The 23,776-nt window shown below is 36.5% G+C and overlaps 1 protein-coding gene across 1 annotated transcript in view; it reads right to left on the reverse strand.

Moving 5' to 3' along the window:
• The window catches only part of HOOK3 (hook microtubule tethering protein 3), a 116,206-nt gene that overhangs the window by 91,781 nt on the left and 649 nt on the right, over nt 1-23,776 (reverse strand). The window contains exon 2 of the mRNA XM_044663532.1: nt 14,712-14,797. Within this exon, the coding sequence (XP_044519467.1) occupies nt 14,712-14,797 (86 nt within the window). The remainder of the gene's footprint in view (nt 1-14,711; nt 14,798-23,776) is intronic.

The raw sequence follows: 23,776 nt of genomic DNA on the forward strand, positions 1-23,776 counted from the left end.
CTAGGATGAATAACTACTTGTATGACTATGGGCAAGTCATTCAATATGATTTTCAATTTCTTGACCTGTAACATGAGGATAATAATAATCACCATTGCAAGAGACAATTATATTAAGCAGAAGCAATGAAAGATCTAGCCTGTCTATAAATCTACCTTTTAAAAAATAATAATAAAAATTATTTTATGTTTATGACCAGTATTATCTGTCTCTTCCTTCATTTGAATAAAAAACCCAAAAACCCATCACTCTAAACATATTATCCAGCAAAACATATTTCCACATTGATCAAGTACAAAATAGCATGGCTCATTCTAGATTTTAAGTTCATTATTTCTCTAGCAGAAGGAAGATGGCATGATTTATCTACCTACTTATCTTACAAGATATATACATATAATATACATAAGGAAAGCATTCTACAAACTGATAAACTCTACAAATAGAACTATTAATATTATATTATAGTGAGATAAAATGAGAAAGTTACTTCAAGTATTTTTTCCCCATTTTACAAAAAGAGTCTCAGGAAAGTTAATGATGTATCCAAAATCATACTTTTAAATGTCAGAGCTCAGACTTTCTGGCTCCATGGCAAGTGTTCGTTCTACTCTAACTGCTCAGGAACTACAAACCTCCTAGCCCTCCAGGTTCACAATCTAGATGTTTTTGCAGATTTCTCATCTCATTTCCTTATATCCAATCTGTTGCCAAAATTGAGGAATTTTACCTCCATAACACTCTCAAAAGAGCCCTTTCTCTAATACTGCCAGCACCATTTCTTATTGGGCCTAGACTTGTGATGATGAATTGAACCTATGGCATATGTACCAAAGACAGCACGCAGAGACGGCTCTGAGGGCACGTCCAGGCCCCTCCTGGCAGTTGCTCCCTACCCCCTCTCTCCACCTGGCCTCCCTGTCTACTCCATCCACAGAGCTAAGAGCTCAGGACACTCTCCTCCCTTTCTACCTCCCCAGTCTGGGACTAGGGGCTGCAAAGGGGAGGGGATGGGGTGGAGTGTCATCTCCTTTCTCACTTCCCAGCCCAGCCCCATCCCACCCCTCTAAAAGATCTCTACTTTCTTCCTTCATTCCTGGCCAGCTGCAAGTCTGGAAGGTTGACCCTGCCCCCCAAAAGCTAACTGCACTCCCTCTCCCCCCTGCTTCCACCCCAGACATTGGTCACAGCCCAATAGGCAACCCAGGGGAGGCTGGATACAGGGGTGGGTCCCCATGGCTGCAGGAGGTTGCTTCCCCTATGCCCAACAAGCAGGCTGAGAACCAGCCCCACTCCCTGAACATGGGGTAGGGTGTGTCCTCAGCCTCTAAGGCACCTCCCCCTCAGGCTGGATGCAGGGGTGGGTCCCCGTGGCTACAAGATACCCCAACTCCCACCTTCTTCAGCAGCAGCAGCCTCTTCATTCTGCCCCCCCCTTAGGATAAGAATTTAATTAGCTAATTAACCTAGTTAAAAGTAAGGATTTAGTCTAGAGACTAAAGTTTTTTACTTTGGCTCCTTTAAGCAGGGAAGAGCAGAATTGTCTGTGGATCACTTTAAAAGAATTGCAAGATAGAAAAGACAGAGAACTGGATACTCCCTGGAGCTTCTTTGCTTGGAGCAGGTGGCTGGAGATTTGCTTGGATCAATCTGTGAAGTATTTTCATGAGAGTTAACTTTGGAGAAGTTAAGAAACACCTTTTTATCTAAAGAAGATTGGTTGAAGTGAGCAATTTTCTCTGAGAGAGAAAGGTGGTGGTGGTGGGGGGGGGGGGGGCTGCTTCCTCTTGCTGAAGCAGCATCAGTTTCAAGCTTCATGCTGTGAGAGTGGAAAAGAGACCATTCCTAACTGTCATTAGTTGACAATTAGTTTGAGGCAGCCAATGAAATTTTAAAGATAATTTAAGGAGAATTATATAATTTCAAGATCATCTATTAGGATAGCTTTAGTTAAATAGATTTAATCTTTAGATAGTAAGAATCAGTGTAGGTTCACTCTGGTGAACAAGAAACAGTCCCTTGCGGGACAGAGGGGTTTGGGGTTATAGTTAGAAATCTTAGTTTTAGATTTAATAGATCCTGCTTTATTCCTACCTCTTTTTCCTGTCCCTGCCTCTTCTCATAGAAATAAGTAATAAATATTGGATTAAGCTGCTTATAGCTAGTTCATCAACTGCCTTCAACTAGAGCTCCATGACAGTGTTAGTCTATCAATATCAACTGGTCATCAATATCAATATCTTAATAAGATCAATATTATCCATAACACTCCCCAACAGGTTCTGGTGGTTCCAGGAGGCAGGGAGTGGGGGGAAGGGAGTAGGGAGAGGAGTGGGATGCCGGGCCCTGAACCCCCAACATATGGGGGTAGGGCCCAGCATGGGGTCCCTAAAAGGTTCACCATCACTGGCCTTGATTATTACAATAACCTGCTGGTTGGTCTTCCTGCTAAAAGTCTCCCCTCACTATGTCCATCCTCCAATTGTCAGCAATCATCTAAAACAGTGGTTCCCAAACTTTTTTGGCCTACTGCCCCTTTCCAGAAAAAATATTACTTAGTGCCCCCTGTCACATACTATCACCACCTCCTTAAGAGTTATTCACCGCCCCCAAATGCACCTCTGGCCATCACCGCCCTCCTGGATCGCTCCAGCACCCACCAGGGGGCGGTGGCACCCACTTTGGGAATCACCGATCTAAAACTAGATAATTTAGATAAAGCATGCATCTGATTATATCACCTCTCTACCTCAACTCAGTAAACTCATTTTTTACTTATAATCTACAAAGATCAAATATAAAATCCCAAGATTGGTTTTTAAAATTCTTAATAGGCTAGTCCCTTCTATCTTTCCAGTCTTCTTGCATCCTTTCTCATACCCTTTGATCCAGTGACACTGGCCTCTTTTGATATAACACATTTCATCTCCTGTTTTCCCAGACTGTTCCCCATTAATGTAATGTTTCCCCCTTCATCTCTGCCTCCTGGCTTCCTTCAAATTCCAGTTAAAATCCCACCTTCTACAGGAAACCTTGGCCAATCCTCCTTCATCCTAGAGATTATTTCCAATATGTCCAATATATATATATATATATACATATATATATATACACATACACATACACACACACACACACACACACACACACACACACACCTTATTGGTACATAGATGTGCGCACACTGCTCTCATTAGTCTGTGAACAATCCTTGAGATTTCGGACTATCTTTGCCTTTCTTTGTACTCCAAGTACTCAGGCACTTACTGTCTGATTGTGCCCTCTCTCACAATAAAGGGAGCAACAATTACTCAGATGAGTAGGAGAGCTACATAACAAGGGAAAAGAACAAAACTGAAGGAAATAATGTAATCAAGTAATAACAAAAGAAAATGTTGTTAATGCCCTTCCATTCCTTTTCTTGCCCTTTTTTCTCTTCTTTCTGTCTCTCCCCTTTTTTTCCTTCTAGTCTTTCTGCTCTATTTTTCCATTTTGTAGCCACATATGTTGTGTCAAGATACCTTTTGGCTCTCAAAAAATTTTCTTGCATTAAAGGTTGGAAAGGATATCAACCTCTAATTTAACCTTGAGTCTAAAAAGGAAGCAGTCAACTTTTTTGATAGGGGATAAAGTAAAATACACTATTTTTTTTAAAGCACAACAAAATTCTGTCAAAATCAAGGACAATATCTGCCATGAATATATATCATTTAAAGCATTGGTATGACTTTTCTAGTCAGTCTTTATGAACTTCACATACCAAGAGCAAAAGTAGTAACACTAAGGCCAATTATTGCCCTTTGTATAAAAAGGTTATTCAAAAGATACAAAACTCATATGAAAACTTCAGTGGCTACATTTCAAGGCATACAATTAATATGAGACAGCTCTGGTTAATGGGTTAGTGGAAAAGATTTTGGGTAAAGAAGAATATTCAACTAAAGCATCTTTGGATAATGATTTGTGTAGTCAACATCAGAATGACTAAATATCTGGTTATATATATATATATATACATATATATATATATATAAAATGATTCTTTTTTTAAAAAAGGGCTTCTCTGTTGGATAGGATATGGCAGAATTGGGACACAAATGCATTGTTAATGGAGTTATGAACTGATCTAACCATTCTGGGGGGCAATTTGGAACTATGCCCAAAGGGCTATAAAACGGTACATACCTTTTAATCTAGGACTTACTTGTACAAAAAGATTTATAGCAGCCCTTTTTGTGATGGCAAATAATTGGAAACTGAGGGGATGTCCACTGATTGGGGAATGGCTGAATAAATTGTGGTATATGATGGTGATGGAATACTATTGTGCTGTAAGAAATGATGAACAGAATGATTTTCAGAAAGAGCTAGATAGAACTACATGAAGTACATAGTGAAAGCAATATTGCAGGATGATCAACTACGAAAGACAGAGTTACTCTTGGAAATACAGGACAATTCTGAAGGATTTATGACAAATAATGCTATCCACTTCCAAAGAAAGAACTGTTAAGAGTTGGAATGTAGATCAAAGCATATTATTTTTCATTTTAGTTTATCTATGTTTTTATTTTAGGGTTTTGATTTTACATGAATATTTTCTTACAATACTGAATATGAAAATAGGTTTTGCATGATATTACATGTATAACTCAGATCAAATTGCTTAACATCTCCAAAAACGGGAAGAGAAACAATTTGTATCTTATAACTTCAGAAAACTTATGTTGAAAAATGTTAATACATGTAATTGGTAAAATGAAAAAAAATCTCTAAAAAAATAAAAAGGATTTATCAAGTAGTTAGTACATGCCCTGCACTATGCTAAGTAATGGGGATAGATAAAGATAGAAAAGACAGCTCAAGTTCTTTTTTTTTTTTTTTTTTAACCCTTACCTTCTATCTTAGAATCAATTGATTCTAAGGCAGAAGAGTGGTAAGGGCTAGGCAATGGGGGTCAAGTGATTTGCCCAGGCTCACATAGCTAGGATGTGTCTGAGGCAACATTTGAACCCAGGACCTTCTGTCTCTGGGCCTGGCTCTCAATCCACCGAATCATCCAGCTGCCCCCAAGACAGCTCATGTTTTCAAGAAGCTCATATTCTTTTTCTTTCTTTTTTTTTTTTTTAAATAGGCAAACAATGGATATAGGTTTTATCTTTCCCTTGGAAGTTTGACTAGCTATAAAATAACTAACGTTCATGAAAAGTTTAGGATTATTCCAAGCTTATAAATGATACTGTAAACAAATATAGAAAACAGACCCAAGCATTTCTTGCAAAGTTTAAACAACATTAATACTAAAGTTATCTAATCTTCAACATTACCAAATACAAATAAAAAAGGCCTTGGGTTTAACTTTAAGCTCATAGGGTGTTTTTTTTTTTAAAGTGATCTTTCTTTTTTCCAACATGCATATCACAGATATCCAAAAAATTAGATGGTAATTATTTATTTCAAAATACTGAGAGAAATTTATGACTATTATACTGGTCAGAGTAATGCAACCAAAGTCACATGATACTATCCACAGTCATACAGAGATAGGGCTCATATTTAAGGCTAGTTTGTGACCCCAAGTCTAAAACCATACAGCTGTGCCATTTTCTCCATTGCTCAAAAGGCTATGTTATATGGAATTATTAGATGGCTAATCCACACGACTCATCAACTTTTCATTCAGGTCTGGGCCTGAGGATTTTATCCTATTAAACACTAATTTCCACAAATTATATAATGTAATAACCAGCTGTAATAAGGTATATTGACCTTTATTATTTATTGGTTATTTGTATTTACCAATAGTTTTATTATTATGGACAGGCTCTTGATTTGATATAATCCTGGGTTGACAGTTGAAAATAGATGGTGGTTCTAAGCAGTTGAAGAAAAATCCTGCTCAGTTATTTATGTAAAACTCTATTTATTATAACTTTTTAAAATGGTAAAAAAGGGAAAAGGAAAAACAAGATAATTAAAGTAAAATATTCCCTAACACTAATAAAACCATACTTTATTTCCCAAAAATCTGTCTTGTGAGAGATGGCTTTATGATTACCAAAAGGAAATCCTCCTTATTCTACACTATCTAACTAAATTCCCCAATTATCTATCTTTCTATCCTAAATCTAAATATAATTTTATAAATGGTAATAAGACTAAAATTGGATTTCTTCCTTCAGCTCAGATGTACTCAGGCTGTCAGAATTCTTCACTGACACCACCACTAAGCTGCTGTTCTCTCCTACCACCAACTGGTGAAACAGAGGAACTGTAACCACTCTTGTCTGCTAGGATGTTTTCCAAGAAATAAATTCACCAGATTTTCTCCAACTCACAGTGCAAGCTCCTTGAACAACCTTCCTTATTCAGGACAGTCTAGAGTTATTCTTGGTCCAACTGCCTTTCCCAAGGTTCCTTGAGAAAGTTCTCTTCCTAACATCCTTCCAAGATTCCACTCTGACTTAAAGAAATCCAGGTCCCTCAAACTCAGCTCTCCATCCACTATCCATAATCTTCTATTGCTTACTTAATTAACAAATACTTGTTACACTAAATTGAAATATTTTTTTTTGGCAAAAAATAATGCAATTTATTCTTTTAAACTACAGACACACTTGTCTGGAGGTCAACTAAAAAAAAGCATCCAAAAGCTTTAAAGACACAAAAAAGGGAAATGCTAAATAAATAATACGAAAAAAAATCCCTATTTATAGTAAAATGGTCTAAATGGAAAATGGAAACTGTTCACACAGCCTAGGTAGAGAGTCCAATTCTGACACTTAAAATAAAGGATGATTTTTTTTACTGAAATCCCGCCCCCCCCCACCCCCGGCCCCCAGTAAAATGACACACTTGGTCATCATTCTTTTCCCTTAGGATAATACAATTACTCATTGCTCCTCTATTAACTGTCAACTCATTTGGGTTATGAAAGCAAATCAGATGTTTCCTTTATCCTATACTCAAGTGCCTGGAGATCTTGGTAAAATGAAACTCAAACCATTTTAACTTCTGCTCAAGCTGGCAAATTCACATATGATCAAATGAAACAGCTCCTTTGCAACCCTACTTAGCCAATGTTCCAAAACGAGATCACATTCTAATTTAGGGAGATGACAAATATAGGATGATTTAGCTGTAGGACAGCTAGAAAAGTCTAATAGTTCTAAGGGTACAAATGAAAGCTATTAGCAAGGTTCAGGGAGTGCTTAGAAGCTATCGGCAGGTGAAATGGCAATGCCTGCCTGAGTGCTCCAAGGGCATAGTGGCAGGTTAGATAATAAGGCCCAGTTGTTCTCTATCTTACCAAAGGCATCATAGATGAATATTGCTCAAATAGTTTGAGCCATGACATTGTGTAGAGCCCTGGAGAATGGGAGCCCAACCCACCAGTATTTGGAAGGAGGAAGTAGGCATGAGGTTTGGAACTGAGCAGGTGCTCTGAATTCTCTACCATATGGGCAGGAGAGATCACTTAGCCAAGAGAACAAGGTAAGGCTGGGAGAAAAGGGAAGAAGGGTTTCTTGTAAGTGCCTTCTCTTGCTGGTCCCAGAATCTGACGCAGGAGTCAAACTTTGGGCAAGGGAAAGGAAGAAGAAAAATTGTAAAGAAATGAGAACCCTACTGTATGTGTGCCAGCTAGAATATTTTAGATAATATCAATTAGCCTTATCAACAGTTGAAGTTCAAATAAGAGGAAAACCAGCTTCAGCAATTCAGCTAGAGGGGGAAATCACATTAGACTATCATTAACTAGAGAAGTATAACCTTTTAAAAAACCTATAAATATATGCATAGATCTTTCTATGATATATAATTATAACTACATACCCTATACTTAAAATAAAGACAAGCAGATTAAATTAACTGGCTATACTTCAAGGAAACTCAATCTATAACCAGTTTGGTGCCTCTATTGCTATTTCAAGCTTTTAACATTTAACATTACTATTGAAATGTCTTTGAGAAAGAGAGGGATAGGGAAAAGAGAGAAGAGAGGAAGAGAGGAAGGAAAGAAGGGAAGGAGAAAGAAAGGTAGGGTTGGTGGGAAGGAAGAAGGAAGCCCAATTCCTAGAAGGGCCTAAAAAATTTATTCTCCAAATTTTTCTTGGGGAGAATTTGTAGGGCTTAGTTTAAACCAGTTCCAACTGGAACCTCCAGGATCTAAACAATATAAGACAGATTAGAAATTTAACTCAGCAACCAAATCACAAAAAAACTCAGAACACCATTATTTCCGTTAAAGTTATTGGCATGAACAAGTTAAGCAGGGGGCAGTTAGGTGGCTCAGTGGATAAAGATGGGAGGTCTTAGAAGTTCAAATCTGAACTCAGACACCCACCTGTGTGACTCTGGGCAAGCCACCTAATCTCAAATGTCTAGCCCTTACTGCTCTTCTTTCTTAGAATCAATAAACAATATTGATTCTAAGGCAGAAGGTATGGACTAAAAAAAGAAAAACAACTCTGGGAAGTGGGTGTTGTTATTCCCATTTTATAGATGAGAAAACCAAGGCAGCATCTCAAAAAGACCATCCATCACATAGTTTATACTTTAGTGAACTTCAAAGGTAACACTAATAAGTCTTAGGAATAAAAATCACCTCCGAAGTATTACTATCGTATTCCTGTTATATTCCTACTGTATTCAATGACAACTTAAAACGACACAGAATGAATTCTGAGCCCTCAATACATATATAAACACATCTACATACACAAAATATGCACACAGAAATTCAAAATTAAAAAAAAAACACACACACACATATGTGTATCCAGGATACATACAAAATAAATACAGGGTAATTTTGAGAAGAACTAGGCAATGATCGGAAAAATGAGAGGGGACTTGACAAAGACTTCATGTAGAATTCTGGTGGTGCTTGAGGCATTCTTGAAGGAAAGTAGGACACTATGAGGTGGAACTGAGGTTGCAATTTATTCCAGACCTGAGAAGTTAGGGCAAATGCTTAAAGATGGAGTGTTACATGTGAGGAACAGAAAGGTTAACTTGGCTACACTGTAAAATGTGGGAAAAAGAGTTACATACAACAAAGTTGGAAAGGTAAATTGGGGACAGATTGTGAAAAGCCAAAGAGAAAAGTTAATAATTGATCCTAAAGGCTATAACAAGACCCTGGAGGTGACTTAGTTGGGTACAACAAAGTCAATCAAGAATTCAGTAGTAACCACCAAAACTTACAACACAGACAAAATACAAACAGAGTCTGACAGGTTGTGATAGTCCTTGTCCTTTGTTGTTTTCAATTTCAACTTCATCTTCTAAAAAAAACACACTCAAATCTGACTGCTGTTATCAAGTGTCCTATTCAATAAAGACTATATGTCCTGAAATCATCATTCATGCCTATACCTAGCTATGCATGTCCCCCAAAGCTGTATGGATTCTAGGTTCTTTTCTCTTCTATCTCTACACTCTTGGTGATCTCCTTACCTAGTATATTCAATCATCTTGGGGCAGCCAAGGCTTGAATCCTGGCCCTGCCACTTGGTGCCTATAAGACTGAGAGGAAGTCACATGACCTCTCTGTGCCTCAATGCCTTCATCAATAAAATAAGGGGGGTTGGATAAGATGACTCCTAAGATCATTGCCAGATCTAATCTCTTTCTTGAGGTCAAGTCCCAAACCACCAGCTATATCCTGGGATTCTCTACCTGGACAGCTCAGAAGCTCTTAATCTTGTGCCCAGTAACAGCACTGATCTTCCCAACAAGACTTGCCCTTCATTTCAAACTTCTCTCTTTCTGTTAATAATAATAGCCAAGATATATATATATGTGCCAGATATTGTAAACACTTTACAATTATCTTATTCAGTCCTCACAACAACTCTGGGAAGTAGGTGTTGTTATTCCCATTTTACAGATGAGAAAACCAAGGCAAACCAAGGTTACATAATCTGTCCAGGGTCGCACAACTAGTAAATGTTTGAGTTCATATTTGAATTCAAGTCTTCACAACTCCAGGCCCAGTGCTCTATCCAGTGTGTCATCTAGTTTCTCATTCGTCAGTCATTTACATTCTTAATCTTGAATTTCTTTGACTCTCTACTTTTTCTCACTCCCCCACAGCCAGTTTTTTAAATCTACACTCACAATGTTTTTAACATCTGTTTTCTTCTCTCCACTCACACTATCAACACCCTCATATAGGCCACTGTCATTTGTTGCCTGTTTTCCCTGATTCCGGTCTATCCTTTCTCCAATCTGTCCTCTGAATAAATGCCAAAAAAAAAAAAAAAAAATCTTCCTACAGCACAGGTTTGACCATATCACTAGTGAAGTGAAGAAGTTTCAGTAGTTTCTCACTGTTTACTCCTCAGCTGGGCATTTAAAACTCTTCACAGTTTCCTTTCCTTTCTTTATCTCATTCTTCTTTCTACCTTTACCTTTTAGCCAAATTAGCTAAGTTCCTAAGCCCCAAACAGGCATTTCCTCTCATGCCTCTTGCAGCACTGGGAAGGCTGCCTATCTACCTGGAAAGCATGCCCTCTTCACTTCTTTGCTTTCCCATACCGTGTCTAGGAAAGCCTTTCTTGACCATTCTCCCTACCCTACTACTACTTGTGGATACTTTCTCCCTTTATAAAATTATATATTTTATTTATAAATTATCATGTATTTACTTATCTGTGTAAATATTACTTATCCCTGTCCCCCCCAAAAAAATTTAAGGTCCTGATGACAGAATAATTTTTGTTTGCCACTATATTGCTAATACACAGCTTAGTGTCTAGATCATGGCAAGGGTTTAATAAAGGGTTTGTTGAATTAAAAAATCTAACTGAAATGAATTCATATGGAAAAAATGCTCCCCAAATTGTTAATGATTAGGGAAGTGCAAATTAAAACAACTCTGAGGTTCCATCTCATATCAATTAGTCTGGCAAAGATGACAATAAAAGAAAATGTTGCTGGGGATGTGGGAAAAGAAGCACACTAAGGGTGGAGCTGAAAATTGATCCAGGATTCTGAAAAGCAATTTGAAATTATCCCTCAAAAGTTACTAAACTGTGTACACTCTGTGACTCAAGTGATACCATTCCCATACCTCAGAGAACAATGAAAGAGAAAAAGCATAATTATGTACACAATTTTCTTTAAAGCAGTCCCCTCTGTTATTATAAGCATTAGAAAGTAGAGATTTCAATCAATTGGAAAATTACTTAAATGATGGTATATTAATATAATGGAATAACATTCCACTATAAGAAATGATTTAAGGAACAGTTTCGAAGTTTTGGAATGCTTATAGGAACCGATTCATAGTGAAATGAGCAGAACCTGGACAACAATTTATTTAATAACAACACTGTAAATATAAATAATTTTTAAAGACTTAAAGAACTCTGATCAATGTAATCAACCAAAATTCCACAGTATGTCTGAGGAAGTATCCTACATCTTGATAGAGAAGTAATGGACGTGGTGAAAAATGAGACTTTTTTTTGGATGTGGTCAATTCAAGAATTTGTTTGATTATGTATATTTTCTGTAAGGATTTTGTTCTTTTATTTCCCCATAAAGCTGGAGACTGGGGTGGGAAGAGAGGATAAAATAGATTTATGTTTGGTTTTTTTTTTTAATGATAATTACATTTTAAAAAAGTGAATTTATTCTTTTGAGTAATAAAACTATCAAATTTTCAAATGTTTCAATTAGTCAACAGGCATTTTTTGGAGTATCTATAATATATTAATATATACATATGTGCATATATACACACACACAATCCATGATGCAATGGATAGAGCACTGGGTCTGGAGTCAGGAAGGCCTGAATTCAAATCTGACTAGCTGTGAAAACCTGGGTAAATCATTTAAATCATTCTGCCTCAGTTTCCCCAACTAAAAATGGGGATAATATAAAGCACCTATCTCATAGTGTATTTTTCTGGATTAAATAAGATATTTGTAAAAAGCATTTACCACAATGGTTAGCACGTAGGTACTATGAGAGATAAACAGTAATGGGCAGAAACCAAGTATGGTCTGTGAAGAACAGCAAGGAGGGTAGTATGGCTCAAATGCAGTCAGTATTTGTGGAGGGAAACAAAAATAGACCACATTGGGAAAGGTTTTAAATGCCCCCCAAAGCTTATATTTAATGTAGAGGCAATAGAGAGCCTATGTAGGAGAGTCAGAAGGTTAGACCTATACTTTAGAAAAATCACTGCTTAGCTGTGTAGATTTAGAGGATGAATTAGAATGGGGAGAGAAACTGGAGGACTGGAGACTGTTTAGGAGGCTATTGCAATTGGTTAAGCAAAAGGCAATAAGGGCTGACAGAAGCCTCTAAGGAGGCTCTCTGCTGATTGAGAGGTCCTTTAGGAAAGTGTACATGTGCGTGTGCCCATGTACAGATGGAAACCACTCAATGGTGGAAGTGATGCATAAAGGACACCTAAAATATAAGCTATTTTTCTAATCGCCACTGAACTGGTAATGTGAGTACAAAGGAAAAATAATGGGAAATGTTGTGGTGATAGAAGCCACAAGATCTTGTGAATGAGTGGATATCCAGGAGGGGCATATATGTTAGACTTTTAAGCTTAAGTAAAAGGTCTTTAAAAGGGAAATCAAATCCAAAGAACCCTATCACTTATTGCCAAGGTCATTAAACTACTCTTAGCATAGGACTTTAAGGAAGAGGGCAGAAAAAAGGCAAGAGGTTTGCCCGAGTTCTCTCAAATTCCCTTCCAAACAACTTTATAATACCTCAAAATGAATTCTGAAGTAGAAGAATCAAAGACAAAAAGAGAGTGTAAAAGTTTCCCCCAAGACAACTTAGTTAAGTCAGTAGGAAAGGTCTGTTCTACCAAGTTTCTCCCTGAAATCCTTACCCAGATCAATAGGATTTAAATTACTGGCCCAAGAACTATTAAGAACCTAGAAAAATCAGTTAACATCATTCAATCTCTATACGACCAACCCATTAATACCTATTAATACCTATATCACCTACATTTTCATTATTTTTTTTTTCACAAGGTAGGAGTGGAGCACAGTGAAGAGCAGGCTACAGTAAGGGCAGGTTGTACCTCAGCAAGCCAGCAGGAGGCCTTGGGAGCAACTGAATCAATAGCAGCAGCTTTGAGTTCTCAGTCCACATACAGTAAGAGGGTCAGAAGGAGATTACAAGGGTCCCTTTGCTAGCACTGGGTGTAGGACTCTGTTGCACTGCTTATACGCAGATCTGGTTTGCAGTCCTGATTCTCAGTCCCAGGGCAAGGAAGAACACTAGCAAACCAGGGCTTATGGCTGCAGGGAAGTAGGGACCCTGCTCAGAGTTCTAGAGGAGAGTGACTGTGGCCACTTGCAGACCAGAGCACAGGCCAGGTGAATACTAACTCTTTAGAGAGTATACTACCTGAGAAGAAGCAAAAACGTGTAGCTCCCAGAAATAGCTCTAGAAGAAGCTGTAAAAAACCCTAAAGCTTGGGATAGTGCCTCTTCCATCCTAGGAGTGGAGTCTAACTTTAAGAATTTTTAAAGTTAAAAGTCAAGAGGTCATGAAAAATGTTTATAGGAAGTTTTTCTGATAAAGGCCTCATTTCTCAAATATATAAAGCACTGAGTCAATATAAGCTATCTATAATCATACAAAAAAATGCTCTCAATCACAATTAAAACAATAAACCTTACCTTCTGTCTTAGAATTGATACTAAGTATCCCTTAGTTCAAAAACAGAAGAGTAGTAAGGGCTAGGCAACTGTGGTTAAGTGACTTGCCTAAGGGAAATGATTTGTATTCAATACCAAAGGGCTCATGATGAAAAAATGCTATCCACCTCCACAGAAAGAAATGCTGGAGTCCTAATGCAGATCAACTCATACTTTTTAAAACTTTATTTTTCTTCTTCCTTTGTTTCTTGTTTGTATTTTCTTTTGCAATATGATTAATGTGGAAATATGTTTTGCATGTCTGCATACATATAGCCTATATCAAATTACTTGCTGTTTTGGGAAAGGAAGAGAGAAGGAAGGAAAGCAGGGATGGAGAAAATTTGGAACTAAATTTTTTTTAATGTTGAAAATTATTTTTACACATAATTGGCAAAAAAATAAAATATTAAAAATGTTTTTCAATAGGATCTTTTTTTACAACAGAATTTAACACATCTAGAAACTTCTCTCTGATGTGCCAATTACATGAGAGCTTTAAAATCAAAACTATTAATGAATTTAAGAAAAGAAAGACTTCAGAATTAAATACAACACAAAAAATCACATCATACTAAAAAGTTATCAAAGGCCCTCATTCTTGTATAATTCTATCAAAACCAAAAAAACTACTAGGTTAAAAGTTTTAAGAAGCTAGGCACAGAATATAGACTTTCATTCTAAGATGCATTTGTTGACTCATATTATTCTCTGTATAAACATTACCATGTTTATATTTAGCCATTCACTTATCCAAAATAATGAAGTTATTGCCCAGTTTATTAGACACCAAGAGATAGCCATTTCTCTGCAATGTACTATAGTAGCTAAATTAATGTAATTGTGCCTTTCTAAAGTGCAATTTGAAACTATACCTTCTAACTATCTGTTTCTTCACAACTACAGCTAAATTTTATGATACTGGCCAATTCAGTTTTTTTTAATCTTTAAGAAACCTAGCATCAGAATAATTATGTATATTTAAGTTTTTACTATGCATGCATAAAGACATTTGGTCTTACATCTTCTGAAGCACCTGGGCCATCACAACCCCATTCGTTAAATCTTCCACAGTCTGGCATGCTGCTTCCACATTAAATGTCTGGATCTGCATATAAGAAATGAAATAATTTTATTGTTTACCAGTCAAATGTAATTAAGCTAAAACTAAAATTTGCTTCCAAAAGTAAAGGTTGTATGTTTTATACATAAAGTCCTAATTACAGGTAATGTCAACAAAAATAACTAACCAAAAATATTTGTTAAACCTGAAAAGAATCCATATACTTTTTCAACAGAATATAAAATTAGAACAAAAAAATTTACTTTAGAAATGCAAATAAGTGGATGACAAAGGCCAGTTTCAGAGTCAGATCCTTATATAATGTTAGTATTAGCTGGCTAATACTATCAACCATATCTTGGATTTCAATTAAGATACAAAAAGTTATTCCTTGTCAAAGTAAGAAGACAAAAATAAAGAAACAAAATTTCATTAGTTTAAAATTCAAGTTAGAAGTAAAGGGGCCTAATAGCCTAGATCTCAAGCTATATTACAAAGCAGTACTCAAAACTATTTGGTACTAGTTAAAAAAATTGAAAAATTCATAAGTACAACAAATTAGGCAAGAAGCAATTTAACACAGTAGCCGTGGTAAATAATACCAAGTGTACCAACTACTGAGGTAAATACTCTATTCAATTAAAACTGTCAAAAAAACCCCCACAGTCTGGTAGAAAATAGCTAAGCATATGTCACAATAAACTCCAAATAAACATATTTCTTCTTCTTTAAAAAATCCTTACCTTCTGTCTTACTAGCAATTCTAAGACAGAAGAGTGGCAAGTGGAAATCAGGATTAAGTGCCTGGTATTCTATCCACTGTGTTACCTCACTGCCCTGGACATACTTTTAAAGATCATTTCATAAAGTAAGAGAAAGGAGATGCCTTTTATAACTGATACAGAAAGAGTTCTTGACCAAATAAGGGTTACAGATAATAAAATCCTAAAAGGACAATTATTGCATAAAATAGTATCTCTGCATCAGATTTCTCTGACAAAAGGCTGAAATCCAGCCTGAACTCATTACTAGCTGTGCAACCCTGGGAAAATCATTTCATCTGTTTGCCTTAGTTTTCTAATCTATAAAATAGGGATATTAATGGTGCCTAACCATCTCCCAGGGTTGATATAAGGATCAAATGAGATAATACTTCCAAAATGCTTTGCAAACTTTGACATTCCAAATAACTGCTACTTAATATTATTAACAATTTATTTCCAAGACACATAGGGAATTGATTCAAATATATAGCAAAAGCACTTCTCAATTCACAAATTGTCAAAGGATACATAACTCTCAAGAATTCAATCTATCAACAATCACATGAAAAAATGCTAGAGGACTAATAAGAGGAATGCAAATTAAAACTGAAGTTCCACTTCATACCACCAGAGGAGCAAAGATGGCAAAAAAGGAAAACAAGAAAAAGAGGAATAATAATACTCTGGGTAGACCTGTGAACTGGTCTAGCCATTCTGAAATGTTATTAGGAACTTTATCCAAAAAGTTACTAAAGTATGTATATCCTTTGATTTAACAATACCATCGTACTAGGAATATATGACAGAGATCAAAGATGGAGTAAAAGGAAAATACTTATAGTCCACCCTATTTGTTGTAGTAAAGAACTTAAATAAATTGTGTCTATCAAATGGAGGAATGACAGAACAAACTATATAGTACATGAATATAGTGAAATATTATTTCATAAGAAATGACAACGTATACCATCTGTTGTTAGAAGCCCCAGAATTTAATATACAGTATATAAACAAAACACAGAAAATTATATCGAAACAAAAAAATATATCACAGACCTATTAACCTATATCAGTGGTTCCCAAACTTTCTTGGCCTACCGCCCCTTTCAAAAAAAAAAATATTACTTAGCCCCCTGGAAATTAATTTTTTAAAATTTTAATAGCAATTAATAGGAAAGATAAATGCACCTGTGGCCATCACCACCCCCCTGGATTGCTGCAGCACCCATGGGGGTGGGGGTGTGACACACACTTTGGGAATCACTGACCTAAATGTTCATAAAATTTTCTTGTTAACCAAAAAAACCTATCACTAAGTTAAAAGTTCAGATTTCATAAAAACGTTAAGAGATTTGTATAAATCTCACATGAAATGAAAGTAAAGTAAGGGGAAGGTCAAGAATAACTTATGAAGCAACAACAATAGTAATATAATAATAATAGTAATAACAAACAACTCTGAAAAGCTTCCAGAATTTTAATGAATGCAAGGATGATTGTAGGTAGGGGATTGATAAAGAAGCATGCTACCACTGATTGCTTCTTTGCTTGACTATGCATATTTGTTATAAGAGTTTTCTTTTCCCCCACAAATGTAGGAAAGACTTGGGGAGATAAATCAAATGTTTATTAAAGAAGTAAATTTTGAAAAAATTTAATTATTTCTTAGAAATAAACTATATACATATCTATATATACACACACGAAAGTCATGGTTTTATAGTCAATTCTCAACTTTTGTGTTCTTTATATGTTTGTTAAGTTCACAATAAAAACTTTGGAGGGAAAAATAAAAAAGAAGCTAACATCACCAATATGTCTATCCTTAACCTATTCCTCATTAGCTAAGGCAGGGACAGAAATCTTGGACCTTACTATCAGAGCAGGAAAAAAAATTGTTTAGAGAGAAGGGACCTTTGAGGGTATAACTAACTTGCCCATGCATTACTAGCTAAATTCTCAGCAGTTGAGCTAGAATTTCTCCTCCCATAACAACTCAGAGATGCTTATAATAGTGGCTTCAGGATGGAGCCTGGTAATGCTGAAAGCACAGAATTGGAGAGAAAAGCTATCAGATGCGGCCTTGGTTTTGTCACTACCAGCTGTGTAACTGGCCATATCATTTCAGCTTTCTGGACTTCATTCTGCAAAATGAAGAGGTTTGACTAAATGATCTCTAAGGTGGGTGCTACATGTACTATTATTTCTATTTTACAGAAGAGGAAACAGGTTCAGCAAACAGCTACTGTCCAGGGCAGCATTTGAATAATGTCTAATTTCAAGTTCAATCCTCTCCAACTACAAATAAGACAGTGCTCCTGGTAAATGCCCATGCAAGAGGCAGCATTATTGGAAATTAAGTGTTCAGAGATTTCATGAAATGTGGTCTTGACAGTTTACTGGAAGGTTGTTTTTGCCTAGAGATCAGGGGCAACTAGGTAGTGCTGGGCCTGGAGTCAGGAAAACCTAAGTTCAAAACCCATCCGAGGCAGGTACTAGATGTATGACCTTGGGCAAGTCACTTAACCTCTGACTATCCCAGTTTCCTCAACCATAAAATAAAGACAATAATACCACCAACCTCCTAGGTTGCTGTGAGGATAAAATGAGATAATATTTGTAAAGCACTTAGCATATAAAGCTATGTGAATGTTGGTTTAGCTGTTTTTCAGATATGTCCAACTCTGACCCCATTTGGAGTTTTCTTGGCAAAGATACTAAAGGAGTTTGTCATTTCCTTCTCTAATTCATTTTACAGATGAGACTGAGGCAAACGAGGTGAAAAATTTCTTGCCATAGAGCTAGTGTCTGAGAGTGGATCTGAACTCATGAAGATGAGTATTCCTGATTCTAAGCCCAGTGATCTTTCCACTGTGCTACCAAACTAAAAGTTAGTTTTCATGATGATGATGATGATGATGATGATGATGATCACCTGGTAGGAGCTGGTATTTGAGCTGGACTTGGAAAATTCTGCAAGATTTCAGTAAGCAGAGATGAAGGAATATAAATGATAGAAGCTCCCAAGCATAGAGACAAGAAAGCACAGAGTGAACTCTGGAGGCACTAAACAGTTCAATTGTGCTGGAACAGATTATAGACTAGTGAGATACGTCAGGAAAAGATGGGCTGAAGTCATAATGGGCAGAGATTTAAGAGCTGGAACAAAACTTAAGAGAATACAATCCTCTTCTCTTATGGATCTGAGGCTAAGAGATTAAATGACTTGCTCAAGGTCTCAGAGACTGTTTACAGAACTCGGATTTGAGTTCTGGTCCCCTGACTCCAAATCTACCCATTCTTGGCTGCCAGGCTAAAAAGTCTACATTCATTCAGTAGTATGGAGTAACAAGATCAGAAGTAGGACCTATCAGAGATGTGTATGGTAAGCCAGAAGGAGTGGTGATAGGAGAGATGATAGACCAGAATCTGAAGACTTTTTGAATTATTGCCTTTTGGATCATATTTGTGATCAAAGTAACAAAGTAACAAAGACCAGACCCGCTCTGGCAGTGGAACTAAATGGTTAAGTCAAAAGATGGTTAGGAGAAATATTGTCATGATAAAATTTAAAGGATGTAACTGGCAGGGATAAGAGGGAGAAGGAAATCAAGGAAAACTCCAAATTTGGGCTGTGACTTGAAGAATCTATTTACTAAGCATGTTGGATAACTAAGATCTTACAATTATTTACAAGTCTACCAACTGCCAGATACAAAACTCAAATCTTAACCAACAGAAGAAATACTCATGATGACATTTAGTTCTTACTCCATACATTTCACACATTTATGGTCTTGCCTTCTTGTGCTTAAATGTAACATCCAAATAATCTGGACAAGCTCAGCAGGATATGCTTGTGTCAACTCTACCTCCTCCCCACCCTCTGAGTCAAAAACATAACCTGGTTTTCCAATTTGCCCTGACTATCCAGATTAGTGTACTTAAGCTATTTATGAATTATAACATTTAAACGATACTTTATTGGGATTTAGAAACATAAAAGTTTTTTTAAAGCATAAGTAAAAAATTAATGACAATAAGAGTTTGGACTATCAAAGGACCATGTCAAAAAGCTGAAAGAGAGGTTATACAGGCTATGGTGACTTTTTTCTTAGAAGCTCAAGGATCATTTAATTATTTTAGTCTTTCACAAAGACTTAGATGCAGAGTCAACCATAGAGTCGAAGACCAGGATTTAAGTCCTGTGTCTGAAAAACAGTAGTTATGAATTCGTGGGTAAGAAGTCACTTATCCTCTCACTAACCCCAGGACAGTCTCCTAGGATATAAATTACAGAGCTAGGGAGTGTCTGATGTTAAATTTGAAACCAGGTTCTCTGGACTCCAGGTCTGATACTTCTACTGAGGCACTAACCTGACCTGAAAGACTGTATTTTCATTTTATTTCCCCTAACTTCTCTATTCCTCTGAACCTCTGAAAGTGGATTATTTTAACCTTCCTTAATCTTTTTTTACTTACATTCAAGAACATTTTCTCAGTTGCATGCCAAATGATTTGAAGTTTTTGATATTATAAACACTATTACAATTTCCCCCTCTAATATATTAAATTATATATCAAAATAATTACAGGAAACTTCTAAAAATCAAATATGCATTAATTATGGGCCTATACTGTGCCAGACATTGTGATAAGAAAGACATAAGGACAAAAGTGAACAGTCCCTCCCCTCTTTTAAGAATGTATACATTCTATTGGGGAACCAGAATAAACACACTTAAGTATACATGGGATATATATATATATTCATTTTGTATGTGTGTGTGTGTGTATACACACACACACACATACAAAATGAATACAGAAAGGTTTTGGGAAGGGGAAGAGGCATGTTTAAAAAAAAAAACCATTCATGTAGAAGGTGGTGCTTGTGCTAGATTTTGAATGAAACCAAAGATTTTAAGAATGAGATACAGCAGAAATACATCTAGGCATGGGCAACAAAAAGATGGATAAATGCATACAGTTTACATTCTGATCTAGAGCCCCCAAAACTTGCTTTTTAAAAATACTGATAACTATATTTTGACATAATTGGGCATTTAAAAAACATTATTTGGAGAATGGAGTATAGGCTACAAAAAAGATTACTATACTTGGGTAATACATATTTAAAAATAATTAAACTGAAGATATGTACAAAATAAATACATAGTGATGGGAGGATGGCAGGATACTAATAATTATGAGAAGCAGAAAAATCCTCTTGGAGGTGGTATTACTTGAACTAAGTCTTGGTAGGAACTATGGGTTACAAGAAGCAGAATTGAGAATGGAGTGCATGGAGGGCAGGTGGTATACAAAGAAGGACAGAAACAAACATTTTAATGCTATTATGTGCCAGGTACTTTCCTAAGCACTTTCATCTAGTCTTCAAAAGAACCCTGTAGGATAGGTGCTAATATTGAATCCATTTTAAAAACGAGGAAACAAGTGATTTGTCCATAGACACACAGTACCTGAGACATTATTTGAAATCAGGACTTCCTAACTCCAGGTTCTATCCACTGCCCAACTAACATGGAAGTGAGAAATAGCAAGTTATATATAGAGAATAGCTTAGCAAAAACATATGATATATGAAGGGAATTATTAAGTCTAGAAAACTAGACTAGAACCAGATTAATAAGGATTTTAAATGCTGAAGTGGTCTATTCTAAAGAAGTCTATTCCAAGTCAATGAGGAGCCATTGAAGCTTCTTGAGCAGAGGAATTGCAGAGTCAAAACTAGTGCTTTAAGACCATTTTGGCAGGATGGATATAAGAAGAGAAAGACTGGATACAGGGAAGCCAATTAGGAGGAGGCAATAGTCCAGGCAAGAGATGATGAAGGCCTGTGGCAAATGATGAGTAGAGGATAACCCCTTGGTTGCAAATTAGGGTAAATGGAATAACAGTATCTTTAGTAGAAGTAGGGAAGGAGTTCTAAGGGCAAGATATTGAGTTCTGCTTTGGGCATATTTAATTTGAGATGCTTATAGGTAGCTCAGATAGAGATATCCCATAGGCTGTGGTGATGGAGCTCCAGAAAGAGAAAAGCTCTGGGTATATAGACTTGAGAGTCATCTGCAAAGAAATTATAAAAGCTAATGATAAAGACAGTGCAGAGAAAGACAAAAGAGAGGTCCCAGTGCAAAGTTAGGTGATTATGATACAGTTTAGGGCAGAGATCATGGATGATGATCCTCCAAAGGATCAGTCTGACAGGTAGGAAAAGAACCATGATGGAGCAGTGTCACATTCCAGGAGGAGAGAGTAGGGATAAATAAGGATGGAGAAAAGGCTAGAGGATTTAACAATTAAGAGATCACTGGTATTCTTTGTTATAAAGAATTGATTTCTTAAAGAGGTTAGAGAATGTAATGTGGAAAAGGGGTTTTTGGTTGAATATATTAAAAGGTTAGGTTGCCAGGGAACTGAATAATTATCAATCCCCAAAATGATTTTAGTAATTTATTTACAAAATATAGGAGAGAGTGGAAGTAGAGAGATGAGAAGAGGGTAGAGTAAGAGATTTGTATTCAAGTCTGGGATTTACTCTGGCAGGGCTCCAGAGGCCCAGCCAGACCCTAAAAGTCAATTAACAAGGGGTTTAGCCTCAAGGGTTTCTCCCAATCAAGGGAGCCTCCTGGAGGCTAGTACCTCCTAGGAGGTTAAAGGAGCCAGCCTTTTTCACTTAGCACGGGTAACTAAGAGAGAGATTTAAGAGCAGTCTCACCAAGGTCTCAGGGTCCGAGGTCCAGCACTCCTCTAGGTCTCAGCAATGAACAAGAAGAGCCTGCTCAGCTGAGTGAGGTCTCTTTTTTAAAGGGGCATCTTTTGCGTCACTTCCTGTGGCCTCCTCTTAGTTTATGTGTCCAATCACAACAGATGCTTTTCTTAGGACTGTCCATGAGGCAGTCAGTAAATTCTAATTTGTTATTATAGCACATGTGGGTTACAGACCACCCAAAAATGGAGATGTTTTCACCTTTGGTGATTAAATCTAAAGATGGGCAGTGTAGATTTTATCTAATTATCACAAGAGAAGGAATACAGGATTATATTAAAACAAAGAATACCAATAAAAAATCTTTTTAAAAAACCATTCATGACCTTAGAGAAAGCAGTTTCAGTTCACTGATGGGGATGAGACCACAAAGAGCAAGTAAATGACAATGAATATAAATAGCTTTTTCTAGAAATTTGACTATCAAAAGAAAGAGAGCTATATAGAGTTGGTTTAGGGAAAGGATTAGGCCAAGTAAAGATTTAATGATGGATAAAATCTAAGCATGTTTGAAAGCAACAAAGACTTGTAAATTTAAGTAGAATTACTAAAGGATTAAGTTGTTGATCCAAATTTAATAGAGAAATAGAGAAAAGAAAAGGATCTTGATTAGTGACTTATTTTTTTAGTGAAGAATGAGGTAAGATCCTTTGCAAGGGTTGGGGGAAGGGTTGACGCTGATGGCTTGATAAGAGAAATAACCGATAGCTGAAAAAAGCATAATTAGAATGCTGTTCATAATAGTAATATATTGCTGTGTAGCAATGACAGCCAGTTGAAAATGGTAACAAATTTGTAATGAAGCCTGTCTACAATTTTCCTCCAGCAGCACTGGGAGCAGGAGTGGGAGTACTCCAGGGTGTTTAGGTGAACATACAGGTGTAACTTCCAAGCTGAAAACCTATTGCATTACATCAAGCTTTTACTGCTGGTAATTGTGGTTTCACAGAAGATTGGAATATGTGAATCATGAGATTATTGTGTATGAAAAACTTCTGAATGTATAATGTATTACTACAGTTATCCTATTTGTTACAGTACAGCGTAGCCACATTATTCCCTCTTTAGCAGTAAGTAGTTTAAGTTCCCACTGAACACATAGCATGGATCTATGTTCTTGGAAACTTGAGCACAAGCAAGCATAAAACAATTTAAAGCTACCTGGCTCAGAATGCTCCAATTCCCTTAATGACTGCCAGATATTCTCCTGACTATTCCACACTTGCCTTTAGGTCCATTCATAATTCACCCTGTTTCAAATGCCTTTGTGTATTCAGCCCATCTTATTTAGGAAAACATATCTACATATAGATAGATACATCTATACCAGCTACCTATCTCTGTATGATTTTGCTCAGGATCTTTTAAGCTTAAGTATCCTTCTGTTCCCAAGGTGGATGTCCAGCGCCAAAGAGGCCTTTGTAAAGGTCAGACTAAATTCCTTTTAAAGTCCCCTACCACATTCTG

Source organism: Gracilinanus agilis, chromosome 2, assembly GCF_016433145.1.
Source record: "Gracilinanus agilis isolate LMUSP501 chromosome 2, AgileGrace, whole genome shotgun sequence".
NCBI lineage: Eukaryota > Metazoa > Chordata > Mammalia > Didelphimorphia > Didelphidae > Gracilinanus > Gracilinanus agilis.